Source organism: Chanodichthys erythropterus, chromosome 13, assembly GCF_024489055.1.
Source record: "Chanodichthys erythropterus isolate Z2021 chromosome 13, ASM2448905v1, whole genome shotgun sequence".
Lineage (NCBI taxonomy): Eukaryota > Metazoa > Chordata > Actinopteri > Cypriniformes > Xenocyprididae > Chanodichthys > Chanodichthys erythropterus.
Window position 1 is genome coordinate 28,189,151 of NC_090233.1, and position 17,261 is coordinate 28,206,411.

Below are 17,261 nucleotides of genomic sequence, written 5' to 3' on the forward strand. Positions count from 1 at the left end.
AAAATGTATGTACGGTATACTGTCCATGTCCAGAAAGGTAATAAAAACATCATCAAAGTAGTCCATGTGACATCAGAGGGTCCGTTAGAATTTGCTGAAGCATCGAAAATACATTTTGGTCCAAAAATAACAAAAACTACAACTTTATTCAGCATTGTCTTCTCTTCCGGGTCTGTTGTCGATCCGCGTTCACGACTCCGCAGTGACGCTGCTGACGTAAGATGCTGCTTACGTGTTATCTGGTGCGCCCGAGCTTCGTTTACAGTCTGAGGGAGACACACGCTGTAAACAAAACCTTCGCAAACATGTCTAAGGATTTCGACAAAGAGGAAGACTTGCAATTATTTTGCTCAGCCATATTTATTTGAACCCTAATACACGGACGAAGAACTAAGAGCGATGGAAGAAGCTCGTACACAGCTGCGACCGCTGTCACAAGCAGCGTCACTGCGGAGTCGTGAACGCGGATTGACAACAGACCCGGAAGAGAAGACAATGCTGAATAAAGTTGTAGTTTTTGTTATTTTTGGACCAAAATGTATTTTCGATGCTTCAAAAAATTCTAACTAACCCACTGATGTCACATGATATTTTTATTACCTTTCTTGACATGGACAGTATACAGGGACAGAAAGCTCTCGGACTAAATCTAAAATATCTTAAACTGTGTTCCGAAGATGAACGGAGGTCATTAATGACATAATTTTCATTTTTGGGTGAACTAACCCTTTAATAAGACATGGGCTCCCCTGAAAACGTGATTTGTGAAATTTTCGGGGGTCTCAAAAAATATTGACTGTGTTATTTTGACGTGCAATTTCAGTTTTGTGTAATGTGATCATCGTGGATTATTATGTGTAAAATTTCAAAAATATCATTCATTCATGCATGACGGCGATTTAAACCTAATTCACTTCAAGAAATATAACTATACATGCTATTCTTGTCATGACCATCAAGGTGTGGGGGCGCTGCGGTGCAAATTCCACTCATGTTTTGTACATGTTAAATCGAACAGCAAATGAAGCTGACCCCAGCCCTGTGTTAAGGTGAGCCATGTTCTTCGCAATTATGTGTTGTGGCTGGGTTGTTATTGGTCTGCGTGACTCTCGATGTATTAGACCTAATTTAACGGAGGAATTTTGGTATTCTTCTGTAGCCTGAGTAACTTTAACCGTTGTTTTTGTGAACTCAAACAGCCAGATGCTTTGTTTATAGACTATTTGTGGGTGACTGTTTGTTGTTTCACCCGCGCACGAACTGAAATGACCAAACATACGACGTGCCCCACCTTGTTCAAAACTGTTACTTTTCAGGAACACTGATAGATGTAAAAGGTGACCAGTAGCATTGGTTTATGACAAAAAATACAAATTATGAAATATAATATACAGCCTATTATATGAAATATAATATGTCTTTCATCCATCAAATATACAAAAGCAGCCATGTTGAGAGGTGAAATGTGTGGCGGATGAACAGTTGTCTGCAGTAAATATGTTCCTTCTTGCGAAAATTTGCAAAGGTTTCTATATGGGTAATTTTTGACCCATGTGTGTAAAATTGATGTAGAAATACAAAACCTGTGTTTGTTTATGAAAAAAAGAAAAAATAAACACAATGATTTGTTAAAATCAAAAAAGATATTTAAGGAATACCTGGAATAAATAAATGACAAAATACATTTCTTTCAAAGATTCAGCGAAGAAACACTCAGTCATGACTGAAATTACATAGAAAATGAATACGGGTCATTTTTGACCCATGTGTGTAAAATTGATGTAGAAACTGTGTTTATAAAGTAAGAAAGAAAAATAAACATAAATATCTTGTTTTTGATTTTCTACAAATAATTAAGTAATACCTGAAATAAATAAATGATAAAATAAATTTCTTTCAAATATTCAGCGAAGAAACACTCAGTCATGACTGAAATTACATAGGAAATGAATACGGGTCATTTTTGACCCATGTGTGTAAAATTGATGTAGACAGACAAAAACTGTTTGTTTATAAAGTAAGAAAGAAAAAATGAACATAATGATTTTTGTCAATCAAAAACAAGATATTTAAGGAATACCTGGAATAAATTAATGATAAAATACATTTCTTTCAAAGATTCAGCAAAGAAACACTCAACCATGATTGAAATTACATAGGAAATGAATATGGGTCATTTTTGACCCACGTTGCGCATTAGAAGGGGTTTTCATAGCTTGTGCATCAAAGGGTTAAAAAACTTCTTAGGACATGCTGAGGTCTGTCGAGCAAAATAAGTGGCTACAAGTTAAAATAATAATTACCTACAATTAGAACTGAGAGCTTTTTGGGTGCTGACTGTTGGGCAGAGACATAGGATATGCAATGCACTTTGACAGCCAAAATATTCTAGCTGTAGGCGGGAACTGATGCTTTATCAAGTCAAATTAAGGCCCGCACCCTCTCCACATTCTCGACCTTCATCAAGTTCTGACCTCCACCCTCGAATGACGTCAGAAATCACAACAACTGATCGGACCAATAGTGTGCTGCATGCATACTTTGGGGGTCTGGGTAGCTGAACAGATACACCAAGACGTCCCGAAGAGGAGTCAGAGTGAGTTGTACTTTTTCCAGCTTTGTTATTTGAACAATATGCAGAGTGAGATCGCTTTTGGGGATGTTTTGATGTAATTGTTAAAGCGTAGATTTATTGGTGGATTACTGCAATCAAGAGCAGCGAGAAAAAGAGTCGACGCGCATCAAGATGTTGCTGCACGTTTTGCTTTCGCGGCAGTGAGCAAATGGGATTCATTCCAACCATTTGGAGTTTTGTCCTTGGATTCTTTTCAATGCATGTTTCTGTGCATAGTGAAGGAACAAATATGAGCACACTTAGGCTAACTAAAGTGGTCGATAAAACGCGGCTAGACGACGGCGGGTATGGGACAAGAGGAGTTGTTTGTTTCAGTCTCTGGTAAGAACAGAGAAACATTATGGATTATGGACCAACAAATGGAAACATTTGACCCAATAAGTTAACTTTTAAGCTGTTGCATGTGGGCACATCAAGGAATGGCACGCTCTGGCAACCCTGCAGTCACTCTACGGCTGCAGATATTGATATTGTCCATCGGCTGTGCGTTGATATATTTATCCACCGCATCACCGGCACACAACCAGCGTTTGATATGCTGGCAGGCCATCATGAAGTGCCAAGGAGAACCGGAGTGTCACTACGCGTATACTCAGTATCTACACGCTTGCGGTCCGGTAATAAACGGCAATAGGAAGAAATGTCCTAGCCACTGCATTTCTTCCATCATTCAGCTTAACCTGACTGTGAACGGCCCGGCACTGGAGGACTGCGAGTGCGCCTCGGACACTTTATGTAAGATGACCAAGCGAGCTATCGAACCCTGTATGCCCAGAACCAGCCACATGGGCTGCACCGAAGCTCGTAAGCAGTGCGAGAACGATCTCGAGTGCAGCACCGCCATGCGGGACTATCTGTACCACTGCAGGAAACTGTTCGGAGGAGAGCGCTGTTCGGACGACTGCCGGCGGGTCATCACGAACATGCGCTCCATTCCAAAAGCCCAGCTTCTGGACACTTGCGTGTGCGACGGCACAGAGAGGACCATATGCGAATATGTCAAAGTCAGCATGAAAAACTTATGCTTTAACGACAGATATGTCGGTAGTGGCTTTTCAGATACCGAGGACGACTTGGAGGAAGACTACGAGACGGATTATGAGGAAGAAGAGAACGATGCCCGGGATTTAAGAGCACAAAAGTGTTCGATTGTGATGTCCACCATTTTCACATTTCTCGCTTTTGTTATATTAAGATAGGCTAAATCATGTTTTCAGAGTTCAGTGGTTAGCTGCATATTTGGCCTGGTGGAAATAATGAGACCCCCCTAAATTAGAACTTGAATCTTCGTGGAAATCCAAGGGGGTTCCTCTCGGTTAAAACGTTACACGTTATCACTTTATTGTTAGTTTACACACAAAAATATGACAAGACCAGCTGTGTTTTGTTTCAGATGTGTTTAAAATATATTTTGTGAGACATTTGCATTGCACAAGACGAATCTCCATATAGAAAACTGTTACTGACAGAAAAGTAGCTCTCATGAAAGTGTTCGAATCATTCGCACTTTGTATTTATATTTGCATTTCCTTAGGTGCTTATATTGTACAGGTACACGAGAGATAGACCAATGGTTAAAAGGAAGAAAATGGCGGAAGAAGAAAATCAGAATTGTTTTTTTTTTTTTTTTTTTCAAAACCTAGTTGAGCTGCCAAAATCTGCACACCATGAAAAGGAGTCAGTTGTTTTTGATGTCAGGAAAATATATTGGAAATATATTATATCCACTATATTAAGTTATTATGAACTATTGTGGAAACTTCTATTCAAAGAGATAAAGAAAAAAAAAAAAAAAGCCTACTGGATGTTTATTTTTGTATGAAAGATTGGTTAGTGTAAATTGTATATGAACTACATAATTATTGTAAATGTGTATGTTTGTGTATCATATAATTGTGTGAATAATGTTGATAAACCATTCCATGTAATACTGTTTATAATGTTCATAAAGATTGGCTCCAGATTATTACAAAACTATTTTACCTTTTTGTGTCTGGTTATTTCACTATATAAACAAGTGCTGTGCATTTTTGTGAAAACAGCTTAAATTTCTTTAACATAATTGCACATGATTTAACTTGGGAAATGTTATTAGACTATATCCATCTGCAACTAGATTGTAATGACTTTATCAGTTGAGCAACTCTCTTCTGTCAGTCTTCATGCCCATCATGCAGATCTAGTGTCAACTAAGTATGTTACTTTCTACTGTACACTGGAGAGCAGATGAAATTTTAACTTAAATTTGGAATATATACTAATACACTATAAAATAAGCATTAAATATCACAAGTCTTGAATTAATATTAAGTAATTAATTTATTCCGTAATGTTCTTGGGCTGTCATCAAAAAAACTTCAAGTTCCACCTGACACCCACTGTAGTTTATAGGCCAACCAAAGTAAGCTGCTAGTCAAACATTTTGGCTCTGTTCCTGCACTTGACCTTGTAAACATAAATGTTTACAGAGGGAGTTAGTCTAAGTTCCCAGAGACTCTCAACATCTAAAGAAACAAATGAGGTTGTCTTTAAATGGGATCAGAGTTGAGCATGAGCCAAGTAAGGCCTCAACTGGCTTATTTGTTCAAAGCTTGAGTGTTTATTTAAAGTCTTCACTCAGGCTGACAAGGGAAAAAGTGGTGTTCGCGTGAATGAAGCCTCAAGTAGCCATCACAAACACACTCAGTCTGCTACTGTGTGTGTGTGTGTGTGTGTGTGTATGTTTAAGTGGGCTTGTCATTGTTTAAAAGAGTTTGCTTCTCAGTGTGAGTAGCACTTGGGTAGTACAAATGTTCTCTTGGATTCCATATGCCTCTTTGTTCTGTGAAGTTTAATATAACAATAAGGCTTGATACCTAGTTAGCATTCCAAATACAAAAGAGCAGAAAGGTATTATCCCATAAAATAAAATAGAATTTGCCCTTCCCCCAACACCTTAAAAATATCAGACTCTCACTGAAATGAATCATTGGGAAAATAGTGAATTTTAATGCTTATGTTACAAGACTTCTTGAGATCCAAGATGGTAGCTGTGATGGTTCGTTTCGAGGCAGATGCGGGACAAGGATCCTCAGTCTTAATGAATGAAGGAGAAGTCGAGTGGCACTTCTGTCATGCTAATACTAAACACACAATAGAGGCAGCACACAATGATCTGGCACTTCATTCTGTCTTCTAGCTGACACCTCTAGAAAGAGCAGACTGAACATTCTTGAGAGAGCAGAAGAAGGAGATGCAATGTAAATTATGTTAGTCTGGTTCAAATGAAGAAGTGGAGGAGGTCACTTTTCAAAAACTATAGTTGTGTCCCAAATGAGACACTGTACACTTATACACTATACTTGTGCATGTACTTAACATTAGTGTGTGAATTTTATACTGTTATTTTGTCATTCAACATTGGAGTCCAATAGCCCCTCCTGCTCCGCTACGTAATTAAAGCTATGAAAGTTGAATACATGAAGCGTCAAACATTCCACTCTTTTTTTTTTTTTTTTCAGTTAATTAAGAGCATCAACCAGGTATTTAAAGTGCAATTTTTCTATATGTAATTTTCAGTGCACAAGTACGCTAATTGGAACACACATTATATTATTTTATATTTTTCTACCTTTTATTTGTATTTATAAATGTTAGCAATTAATTGTTCTTAAAAAAAAGAGGTAAAAATATAATATTTTGGGGAGAGTAAATATTTTGCATAAATAAGCTGTATTTTTCTAAGAAATTTAATATTTTTGTTTTGTCAGAAAATTTTGGATTTCATTTTTTTTTTTTTTTTTTTTCATATTTTAATCAACAATGGCGTATGTATACGAAATATGTAATACTTTTAAATATTTTAGGTGTAACATTTAATTTCCCCTTTTAGTATTGTTTTTTTTTTAGATATTTGGCAATTCTTTTCTTCAGGTTTCATGTTGAGAAAGTATTTCCAAAGACTGCATACTGACTACTAACTGAACTTTTGTGCTTGTTTTCTGTCAGTTAGAAGTAACAAGATGAGGTAAACTGACTATTCATCCTCGTCAGGTGAAGGGCCCCACTGGGACTTAGTAAAAGGGGAGCCATTTCTCAGATCAGACATGCTGTGTTGAACCTGTCACATTCAGTTTTTCTTGAGAACAGGCCCCTTTAAAACTGACAACACTGCTGTTAATCCAGTTCTGTCCACTGATTTGAGTGTAAGAGAAGTGAAAGAAAACGTTACCTATTTCTTTCAAATTCTTAAAAGATCTTGTGTCAGCATGCTGTATAGCTGGAGTTTGCTTTGAGATTCAGCATGTGATAAAACTTCACAACCCTCCTTTCGACAGAAAACAGTTAATCTACATCATGGTTTTACGTAAGCAATGAAACAAGGAGCAGTTTCTCTTTGTGGAAGTTTTTTCCATAGCACATTTTATCTGTTGACCGGGACATATGCCAAACATGAAAACAGTTTGAGTGGGGAATGCGGGAGAGGGGTGAGGTTCAGTTGTCAGTGGATGGGAAGAGGGGGTTGGTTTTTAAGGGGTTTTTAAAAGAAGGAATTTGGGGGAAGGGCAGGCAGTGAAGGACCTTTTCTGAATGACCCTTCATGGACAAACAGAGGACCCCTCCACACCATCAGCATACTTTAGTGTGCAATAGTGAGCTGGACTGCATGAGTGCATATGACTTGATTGTGCTTCTATGTCCATTTTTTCTTCCACCAAGGGGATGAAGAAAAAGAGGGGAGCAGTGAAAAGAGTGAGAGAAGAGAAACAAAACTGTGCTGACATGGGGCATAACTTAATTTCCACGGTGCTGAGACAGATGGGAAAGGTAATGTGGCGTGACGGCTCTTAGAAACTTCAATGGATGCCATGACCTCAGGGAAGTCAGAATCTGACTGCACTGGGTCATTTGATTTTTTTTTTTTTCCTCTTTGGGAGTGGAGAAGGAGGTGCACCTTTTAGCTCATTGCTTTGATATTTTCCTTTTCTCTAAGAAAAGAAAAACTGCTCAATATTATTCATTATATTAGAATACTAAAAAAAATGAGTCAAGTTATTTTACTATTGAACAATTCACCATATTTTGATGAACAATTGTGAATGTACATTTAATTGCTTTTTTCTCTCTCTAACTGCCCCTGTGTGCACTCCAATTTCCCCCCCCCTTCTTTTCTAGATGGGGTCTCAGCCCAAAGCCATTGCTGCCACAAGTTGACTCTTGAAGGGTATTGAAGCTGAAAGGAGCTTCTCAGAGGCTCAATAGGGAGTTAAGAGAGCTACTCTATTAACCTGACCTCTAGAGGCCCAAGAAGAGTGGAAAGTGAGCCATCTACCTCAACATCACATCTATTCCTCATACATTCATGCCTTCTTTGTGTAGTCCAAACACTAGTTCTCGTGTTTTTGATCTATTTTTGTTTCTGATCCAGCCTGATTATACTGACATTAAACTAAAATACAATGTAGGCAAATCACAAATAAAAGAGAAAAAAGGAAATGAGGATGGTAATTAATAAAAAAAAAAAGTGTATATGTAAGTGGATTCTAGTGAAATCAGATTAAAGGATTAGTTCACTTTTAAATAAACTTTTCCTGATAATTTACTCACCCCCATGTCATCCAAGATGTCCATGTCTTTCTTTCTTCAGTCGAAAAGAAATGAAGGTTTTTGATGAAAATTTTTTTTCCATATAGTGGACTTCAATGGACACCAAACAGTTGAAGGTCAAAATTAGTTTCATTGCAGCTTCAAAGCATTATACAGACGAGAAATAAGGGTCTTATCTAGAGAAACCATCACTCATTTTCTAAATTTTTTTTTTTTAAATTTTATACATTTTAACCATACATGCTCATCGTGAACTAGCTCTCTTCTTCTTCTTCTCTATTTGAATTCCAGCAGTGTAGACACTGCTAAATGTATTACTGCCCTCCTCAGGTAAATTGTCTGCCCTCCTCAACTAAATTGTCATATACAATATGCTAGTTCAGGGGTAGGCAAGTTCAGTCCTAGAGAGCCGCTGTCCTGCTGAGTTTAGCTCCAACCTTAATCAAACACACCTGAACAAGCTAATCAAGCTCTTCAGGATTACTAAGGCTATAGGCAGCTGAAGGTTTTTTTTCAGGGTTGGAGCTAAACTCTGCAGGACAGCGGCTCTCTAGGACCAAACTCTGTGCTAGTTCAATAGTATATAACAATTAGTTCAAACTTTGACCTGTGGAGGGCAGTAATACGCTTAGCAATGTCTACACTGTCGGAATTCAAATAGAGAAGAAGAGAGCTAGTTCAAGATGAGCATTTATGGTAAAAATGTATACAATTGTAATTTATTTATTTTTTTTAGAAGATGAGTGATGGTTTCTCTAGATAAGACCCTTATTTCTCGTCTGAGATTGTGTATAACGCTTTGAAGCTGCAATGAAACTGTAATTTTGACCTTCAACTATTTGGTGTCCATTGAAGTCCAGTATATGGAAAAAAATCCTGGAATGTTTTCATCAAAAACTTTAATTTCTTTTTGACTGAAGAAAGAAGGACATGGAGATCTTGGATGACATAGGGGTGAGTAAATTATCAGGAAAATTTTATTTAAAAGTGAACTAATCCTTTAATGTCTGGTTGGTCACATTCTACACAATGTAAACAAGGTGAGCAAGGGTGTATGAGTCGTGTTCATAGAAATGTACCCTGGGTTAATTCCTCTTTGTGTGAGTGAATCTTGTGGCTTTACTGATATACAGCATATTTAAACTAGTTTTTCCGTCTAAAAGTGATTTCACTCATATCACCTAAATGTTATGAGTAGCCTATGATATGTGGGAGAGAGAGAGAGAGAAAAAACAATGGTTTATATTTTTCTAAATCCAAATGGTATTTTTGAACTATACCTTGGTAAATTACTATAGTAGCCTATATTTTAAAGTACTATGGGATCAGTTTGTAATACCATCACTGTACCGCTGTGATAGGACAAAGTCGGGTAACGTTAATATGGGAAAAGCTTGCTGTTAATGTAGCCAATGCTAACTATTTGGGGCGTACTGCCTATTTTCTACCACAAGATGGCGGTGTTGTCAAAATGCGTGTTACAATAACAAAAACGCTCTTTATGAGAGTAATATTTGAAAGTACATGTAATTTAACCTGTTTATTTCTTATTTTGTACACAGCACTTTTAATTATCCATGATTATTTATGACTCCGTGACTCTTCTTAGCAGTAGTCTTCACTGGTTGTATCTCCTTTGCAGATTCCGTTTGGTACACCTCGAGTATTGCAGGTACGCGTCCGTCTGCGACGCCGTCCGGAGCAGGGGGACCAGGGAGTCCAGCAGCCCCAGTTCCCCAGCTGTTCAAAAGACTTACCTAGAAATGCGTGAACAGAGACAGACGGAACGCTCAACCCAAAGCTATAGAAATGAGAGGTATGGAAGTTTTACAGGCACAGAAACACACACCTTTCATCATTTCCATGTCAACGATCTGACACGCGACACCTTCAGTCCCTGGTGAGCACATGCATTTACACTCCCCGTCTATCTGGATCACAGTGCCACCGTTCTGGCACGGCTGGCACTTGCACACGCTGTACTCGGCCACATAGTCATCGAGGGCTCTTCTGAGATTGTCCCGCCTCGGCTGAGCATCAGGAAAGTCCAAAGGTATCGCATTGTAGATGGGTTCAGGCTGCCAGCGTAATGAAAACAAACTGTGTTCCATTACAGCAGTTACCACACATTCACTGGCATGTAAAGTGAAGGTGTCTTACATCACTGTGAATGAGAGCAGGTAGAGCAGAGACGGTCTTTGCCCATTCCACATATTGAGTATAGTCTAGAATGCCATCTTTAGTGAGCTGAGACTTCATGGCTACTGCTGTGGCTGGACTGCCTCCTCTCACTGCGATCAGCACCTTATCAATAACCCCCCTTGTGCTCTTGTCATCTGGTGAACAATGTTTTTGTCAGAAGGCATGTGTCTGTTGAATTTGAAGGAATAGTTCACCATATGTCTTTTCTTTCATGTGACACAAATAAGATATTTTGAAGAACAGAGTTTTTCTCTCTCTCAAAATATCTTCTTTTTTGTGTTCATTTTGAGTGAACTATCCCTTTAATATCTTACTATTAAAAAAATTGTATACACATACACACCTGTGGGTTTGTCTGTTATAGTATCACACTTGCCCACTGGTTTAACGTGTCCTTCTCCGTTTGATAATTTGGAAAACTGTATATTGCCTCTAAGTCCAACCTCGACACAGTCCTTGACCGTGGATTCAGTGACCTCTGCAACAGTTAGATAAATTTGAACCATTAAATAAAGTCGTAATAATCCTTTAGTGAGGTTTTCAGCCTGAAAAAGTATCCTTCCCATTAATGCTTTTACATTGAGTATCATTTAAATGTCACAGTATCTTTGAATCATGTATATCTTTTGGAATTGCTATAACATTTTGTGACGTTGCCCCAAGTTATCCAGGACTTACAAAAGAAACTTGAAATGTGGTATCAAACTTACTTTTTAGTTTGAGGATATCCTCATTCATTATGTAAATAAGCTCATATTCTCCACCGGACTTTCCGTTCTTGGTGAAGTGTGTTCCATAGTCCTCCAAGAAAGCAAAATACTGTCCCTTCTCATATGTAAGTGGGAGGGCATCCACATCATCCAAGAATGTTGAGGATACCTCCAGCCCTCGCTGCCTCATCCTGTAGGTGGCCAGCTCCACTCTGCCTTTCACTCTCATGAAGGTCTTTCTCTGAAAGAGAACACGTGCTAGTAGTAGAAGCAACACAGACGTTGCAGATTTGAGAAAGGTAGTCTTTATTATTTCTTTTAATACCCTACATAAACAAACAGCATCTATTTATTGTGAATATTTCTTTCTCTTTCTTCAGTATTTGAATTTCAGTCTGTTCCATGCACATGGTGGTTTATGGGCCTGAAGATGTGAATTACAATAAATAAAGTGCAAACAGGTAAGAAATAGTTGCCCAAGAAAGCAATAAAACAAATACCCCTGAATCTCACTCACCTTGGTTGTCGTGATTTCTGACAGCTGTTTGATGATATTGGTTTTTTCAGTCTTAGTGTCAATTCCTGCTGATGCACTAATACCTAGGTCATGACCAGAATTTTGGACCCCACTAGAATCTTCGGCTTCGCCGGCCACATCAGGACCTTTGGCTTCACCGTTCTCACTGGGACTAGCAGCTTCACCACCCTCACTGGGGCTGGCAAAATCTGAAGCACTGCCAGCATCTCCAGCACTGCCAGCATCACTACTTGCACCAGCACTGGAGGGCTCAGTAGGTGAAAACTTAAAGCTTAAGCCTACTTCATAAGTGTTGGTGGATTCAGTAGTTATCTCTTTTATTAAAGAGTGAATGTCCTCATACATCTCCTTGGAGCTGCTCTCTTCCACTTTTGTCTGAAGATAAAGAGGCATGGGTGAAGACTATAAATAGTGTTTTTAGGATGTTTGTCTTTGTCAGAATTTAAGTGCTTTTTCTTGCCGGTTTGTTCTCGCAGTCATTTTTAGAAGATTTTCAGTTTGTTTCTTTTTTCAGTTTGTAAAACAAAAGTTGACATCAGTAAACTGAGAGACCCACCTCATAGTTGAGAACCCCAATGTTCCAGGGTAGTCTGTTATAATCCAATGTAGTTGGATCTCTGATTCGGTTACATTGGCCATTATACAATCTGTTATTAAAGGGATTAATTCGAGGTCCAGATCCCAGAATATTTATTCTGTTGAGACAAGAATTAGACTTCTTTAGAATATGTACAGAAGTTGATAGGGTTGACATTAGTTAATGCAAAACCCAAAACATGAAATAGCACAATGTACGTTAACAGCATACATTAATCTTGGTATTGATCATTACATACTGTAAACTACTGCTTAAAAGTTTGGGGTTGGTCTCTTATGAAAAATACAGTAAAAATATTAATATTGTAAAATATAATTACAATTTAAAATAATTGTTTCCTATTTTAAAATAAATTTTCAATCATGACAACTCTCAAAATAGTTTTAGCATGGTAATGGATATGACAATGTTAATGAATTTGGTCTTGGTGGACTAGATCTGCTACGCTGCTGCAGAATGGACTTTCTACTGCTAATAGACACTCTGACACTCTGCTGTGATCATGCATGTGTTGCTGCTACATTAATAGGATGTACATAAAGGTGCATTTATGCCATGTAGTAATTCCTGTAATTACAAGATTTCAACTTGTAAAAAGCATTTACGCCCTCGTAGAGCTTGTAATTTCAATTTGTTAGCTCCTATGTACCTCGTGACTGCTGTACCACCTGACCACTAGGGGTGTAACGATACGCTCAAGTCACGATACGATACGTATCTCGATACGGAGTTCACGATACGATACGTATCACGATATTTTGAACAAAATGAAACTGAAATTCAAACAAGATTTATTAAAAAAACATTAACAAATTTCAATAATTTCCCTTGTTGTACATACAAGATCACATTTCAACAAAATAAATAAATATAAAATTTTAATAAAAACCTTCTGTATTCAAATTAACAGTTGAATAGGGCTATCTGTCACTGAAACATTTTTTTTTAATTTAACATGAACTTAGAATTATGAATAGGGGCCGTTCACATATCCCGTCTAAAAACGCGTGGAAGGCGCGGCCGCACCGCTTCTCCTTCTTTCCAAAGCGCTTGCGCTCCCGTGGCGTCGGTCGTTGCTATGCAACCATGAACCGAGCTCTCCAAGAGGATCAGGATGTTTCTTCAAAGGATAAATGATTTCTAGCCCTTGCATTAGTTTTACTACGAGATATATTGATGGAGATAAGATATAAAAACCACCATGTACAGCTATGATCAGCTGTTCGGCTGAGCTTTTGATGTTTTGTTACGGAAAGGCCATAACTGATCGGTTGATTCTTGTCACACGACCTGCTGTGCGCTTGCGGCATTTGAGAATTGCATGCGCGTTGATCCCATTATGAGCGCGCCTGCCGCGCGGCTACATTTGAAAATAATAACTGACTTGCACGCCGAAAAGACGCAATATGTGAATGGCCCCACAGAACTTCTTAAAGCAAAGCATCGCAAGCGTCTTTTGCTTTTCTGTGAGCACAGCTGTTGCTGTGCACTGCGGTGAAAGAAAGCCACGATTTTTCTCACGCGACCATGCAAGAGACTGACATGAGAAACGTTTAAACCTGCTTGCAAGATTCAATGTGTGCCCGAAACACTTACTGAACTAGAGAGCTGATTGAGACACACCATCTACGATAAATCGTTACACCCCTAATACTTATAGTAATTTAAAAATGTGGTAGCATTGGATCTGGACAGGAAGGATAACTCTGCGAGTTGGAAGGGGTGTGTCGCGATTCTGCCTTCTCACATCGCGATACAGGTTCGTGGACCTGCGTATCGCGATTTCGGTTTCATATCGCATATCGTTACAGCCCTACTGACCACTGCAGACAGATTTATGTGTTGAACAGCTCAGGGTAGAACATCACATGTTATCATCTCGAAATTACGTTAATTGTGACGTGGCTTGAATGCAGCATAATTCCTGTAGCACAGAGGTCTTCAACCCTGCTCGGGACCCATTGTCCTGCAGAGATTAGCTCCAAAGGTAATCCAACACACCTGAAGCAGGAAATTGAGCTCTTCACATGCAGGTGTGTTGAAGCAGGTTGGAAGTAAACTTTGCAGGACAGTGGGTGCCCAGGAGTAGAGTTAAACACCTCTGCCATAGATCTAGACAGGTGGAGCTGGGGGAGGTGGAGGGTTTCAGAGGAACTCTGACAGCGTGCTACAGGACTACCCTACAGCAAACACTGAACCAGACATACATTTTAAGCAAGCAAACTCATTGGGTGCCGGATCAGCAGAGGCCAAACAGTTTGTGCCATGCAGTAGTGATATGATTGCTTGCAGATATAAAGGATTAGGTCACTTTAAAATGAAAATTACTTCATGATTTACTCACTTTCAAACCGTTCTAGGTGTATATGACTTTTTTCTTTCAGACGAATACAATCAGAGTTATATTAATAATCACCCTGATGCTCATCCATCCTTCCATCCATCCATCCATCCATCATAAACATACTTCACACGGCTCCGGCGGTTTATTAAAGGCCTTCTGAAGTGAATAAATGCGTTTGTGTAAGAAAAATATCCATATTTAACATGTTATAAAGTAAAATAACTAGCTTCCGCCAGATCGCCTTCCGATTTCAACTACGAAAAACTGACGTCGCGTCAGTTACGCTTGTTTCGCAAGTTGAATACGGAAGGCAGAAGCAAGTTATTTTACTTTATAACATGTTAAATATGGATATTTTTCTTACACAAATGCATCACTTCAATTCAGAAGGCCTTTATTAACCCCCAGTGGGAGTACGTTCATGATGGATGGATGCACTTTTTTGAGCTTCTAACAGGTGGTTTCCGTGTACTGCCATTATAAAGCTTGGGAGCATCAGGGTGATTATTAATATAATTGTATTCCTCTGAAAGAAGAAAGTCATATACACCTAGGATGGCTTGAGGGTGAGGAAATTCATGGGGTAATTTTTAATTTAAAATGAACTAATCCTTTAATGTAAAGGACCTGTCAGCCTGCACCCTATGACTAATACATACATATACATATTCCTGTGATGATAAAGCAGAATTTTAAGCAGACTTCAGGGTAACATGATCCTCCAGAAATGATTCTAATATGCCGATTTGGTGCTCAAGAAACATTTTGTATTATTATCATTTTTTCAGGATACTTTGATGAAGTACAACATTTTAGCCCGGTTTCACAGAGAGGGCTTAGCCTAAGCCAGGATTAGGCCTTAGTTCATTTAGGATATTTAAGTAACTTCAATAAACATACAGTAGAAATAAACATAACTGCTGTGCATCTTGAGACAAAACAATGGCACTGACATATTTTAAGATCTGTCAGTACAAGTTGCTTTCAGTTAAAACAGCTCAAACATCTAAGACTAGCTTAAGCCTTGTCTGTGAAACCGAAATAAATGTCTTTACTGTCATTTTTGATCAATTTAATGCATTCTTGCTTAACATTTGTATAAGTTAAAAAAGTCTCTGACCCGTATCCAGCTTGGGTGGCTATGTCAGACTCAAATACAGCTGTCTTGCCGCAAGGTGACCTGATGACGTCACAGTCGTCTTCATCAGACGTATCTGACTCTCCACAGTCATGATCCCCATTACACTTTAGGTGTTTGTTTATGCATATTCCTGAGGGTAGAGTAATATACTTTATGATGAATATTGCTTGGCAATTTACCCTACAACTAAACACCTACCAACCTTATTTGCACAGACAAAAAATACTGACCTGAAGCGCACTGCCATTGAGAGCTTTTGCAGACGGGCGGAGGATCCATCTGGCATTTGGTAGAAGGTTTGCAGGATCTCCGCTCTCCAATTGGGTATATGCACCTAGAGCCTTTAAACTGCCCAAAGACCTCAATCCCTCTAGAGCGATGCTGTGTTACACAAGCACAGGTGAAGGCTACACATTTTTTCAAATATTATTAAATCAGAATAATTTCAGATGATAAAAGATGACAATACATCATACATAAAGAAAGTGACAGAGAAGGAGAGATATTCCAGTACCGTGGTATTAGTGCACGGGTCACAGGATGTCCACTCGGACCAGGCGCTCATTTTGCAGTCGATTGATGCAGGGTCATTAATTTGCCGCACATCCCGTCTCAACCCTTGCCTTTGAGAAAGACAAATAATGATCAGCTTTATTATAGTAACTTACAATTCCAACTCCATTCTAGCACATAACTTTGGTTTAACATTTTTCCACATCTAACAGTGTAGCATACATTCCAATTTTTATGAAATTATGCATACTCACATGTGGTCAGTTATGCTCTTTCCGTTAGCCTGATAAAAAATGCATATTGTTACACATAAAGCAGCTAATGCCTTCATGGTGAAGCTTTGGACAGTCCTTTGAATGTATGTTGAAACGTGCACACTTGTATTTAAGCATTGATTCAGTGTTAATAATTAACATGAAACTTTTTAGAGTTGACCAGAGATTTGGGAATGTGTCTCCAAAAGTTTGTGTGTATCGCTGTGTTTTCCCAGATGTGTTAAATCATGATATGACGCCACAGCATTTACTGTAACTGTTTAATGTTCAACTATCCGACTAATGTATTTCAAGCTGTTTTTGCCTGGTTTTACCTGAATTTTTGTACATATCACAGAATCTATATGTTCTTATGGAATATTTCTTGTTTTATAATGCTTTTAGCATTCTCTATAGTATACTCAAGTCAAGTATTTTTATATAGTAGTTTTACAGATGAGGAGCTGGCAAATACATTTCCAAATAAAATACTTTAATGATACCGAGTCCTGGGGATTACATTCTGTTTAAATTATTAATTTGATATATTTTATATTGTATGTATTAATTAATTAATTAATTTTTGAAAAAATACAACAAATTCTTTAAAACGTAAAACAAATAAATAAGTGATTCCTATGTTTTCTCACTTTAGTTTAGACTAAGTCCATGCACAAAACAGTCTTATTTCTGTCCTTGATTTCACAAACATGATGAAATCTCAAACAAATACTATTGAC

The 17,261-nt window shown here is 38.2% G+C and overlaps 2 protein-coding genes across 2 annotated transcripts; one reads left to right on the forward strand and one right to left on the reverse strand.

The window, feature by feature from the left end:
• The first annotated feature begins 1,664 nt into the window (after positions 1 to 1,664).
• Positions 1,665 to 4,265, forward strand: gas1b (growth arrest-specific 1b). The gene has a single exon (XM_067406873.1). The coding sequence runs from the start codon at positions 3,037 to 3,039 to the stop codon at positions 3,832 to 3,834; it is 798 nt and encodes a 265-aa protein (XP_067262974.1). The 5' UTR covers positions 1,665 to 3,036; the 3' UTR covers positions 3,835 to 4,265.
• Positions 4,266 to 9,200: 4,935 nt separating this feature from the next.
• Positions 9,201 to 16,645, reverse strand: c9 (complement component 9). The gene is made up of 11 exons (XM_067408033.1): positions 16,522 to 16,645; positions 16,269 to 16,377; positions 15,985 to 16,135; positions 15,734 to 15,884; positions 12,228 to 12,366; positions 11,651 to 12,046; positions 11,134 to 11,374; positions 10,767 to 10,901; positions 10,382 to 10,557; positions 10,071 to 10,299; positions 9,201 to 9,978 (listed from the first exon to the last, which is right to left on the reverse strand). The coding sequence occupies exons 1-11, from the start codon at positions 16,596 to 16,598 to the stop codon at positions 9,827 to 9,829; spliced, it is 1,956 nt and encodes a 651-aa protein (XP_067264134.1). The 5' UTR covers positions 16,599 to 16,645; the 3' UTR covers positions 9,201 to 9,826.
• Between the last annotated feature and the right edge of the window lie 616 nt (positions 16,646 to 17,261).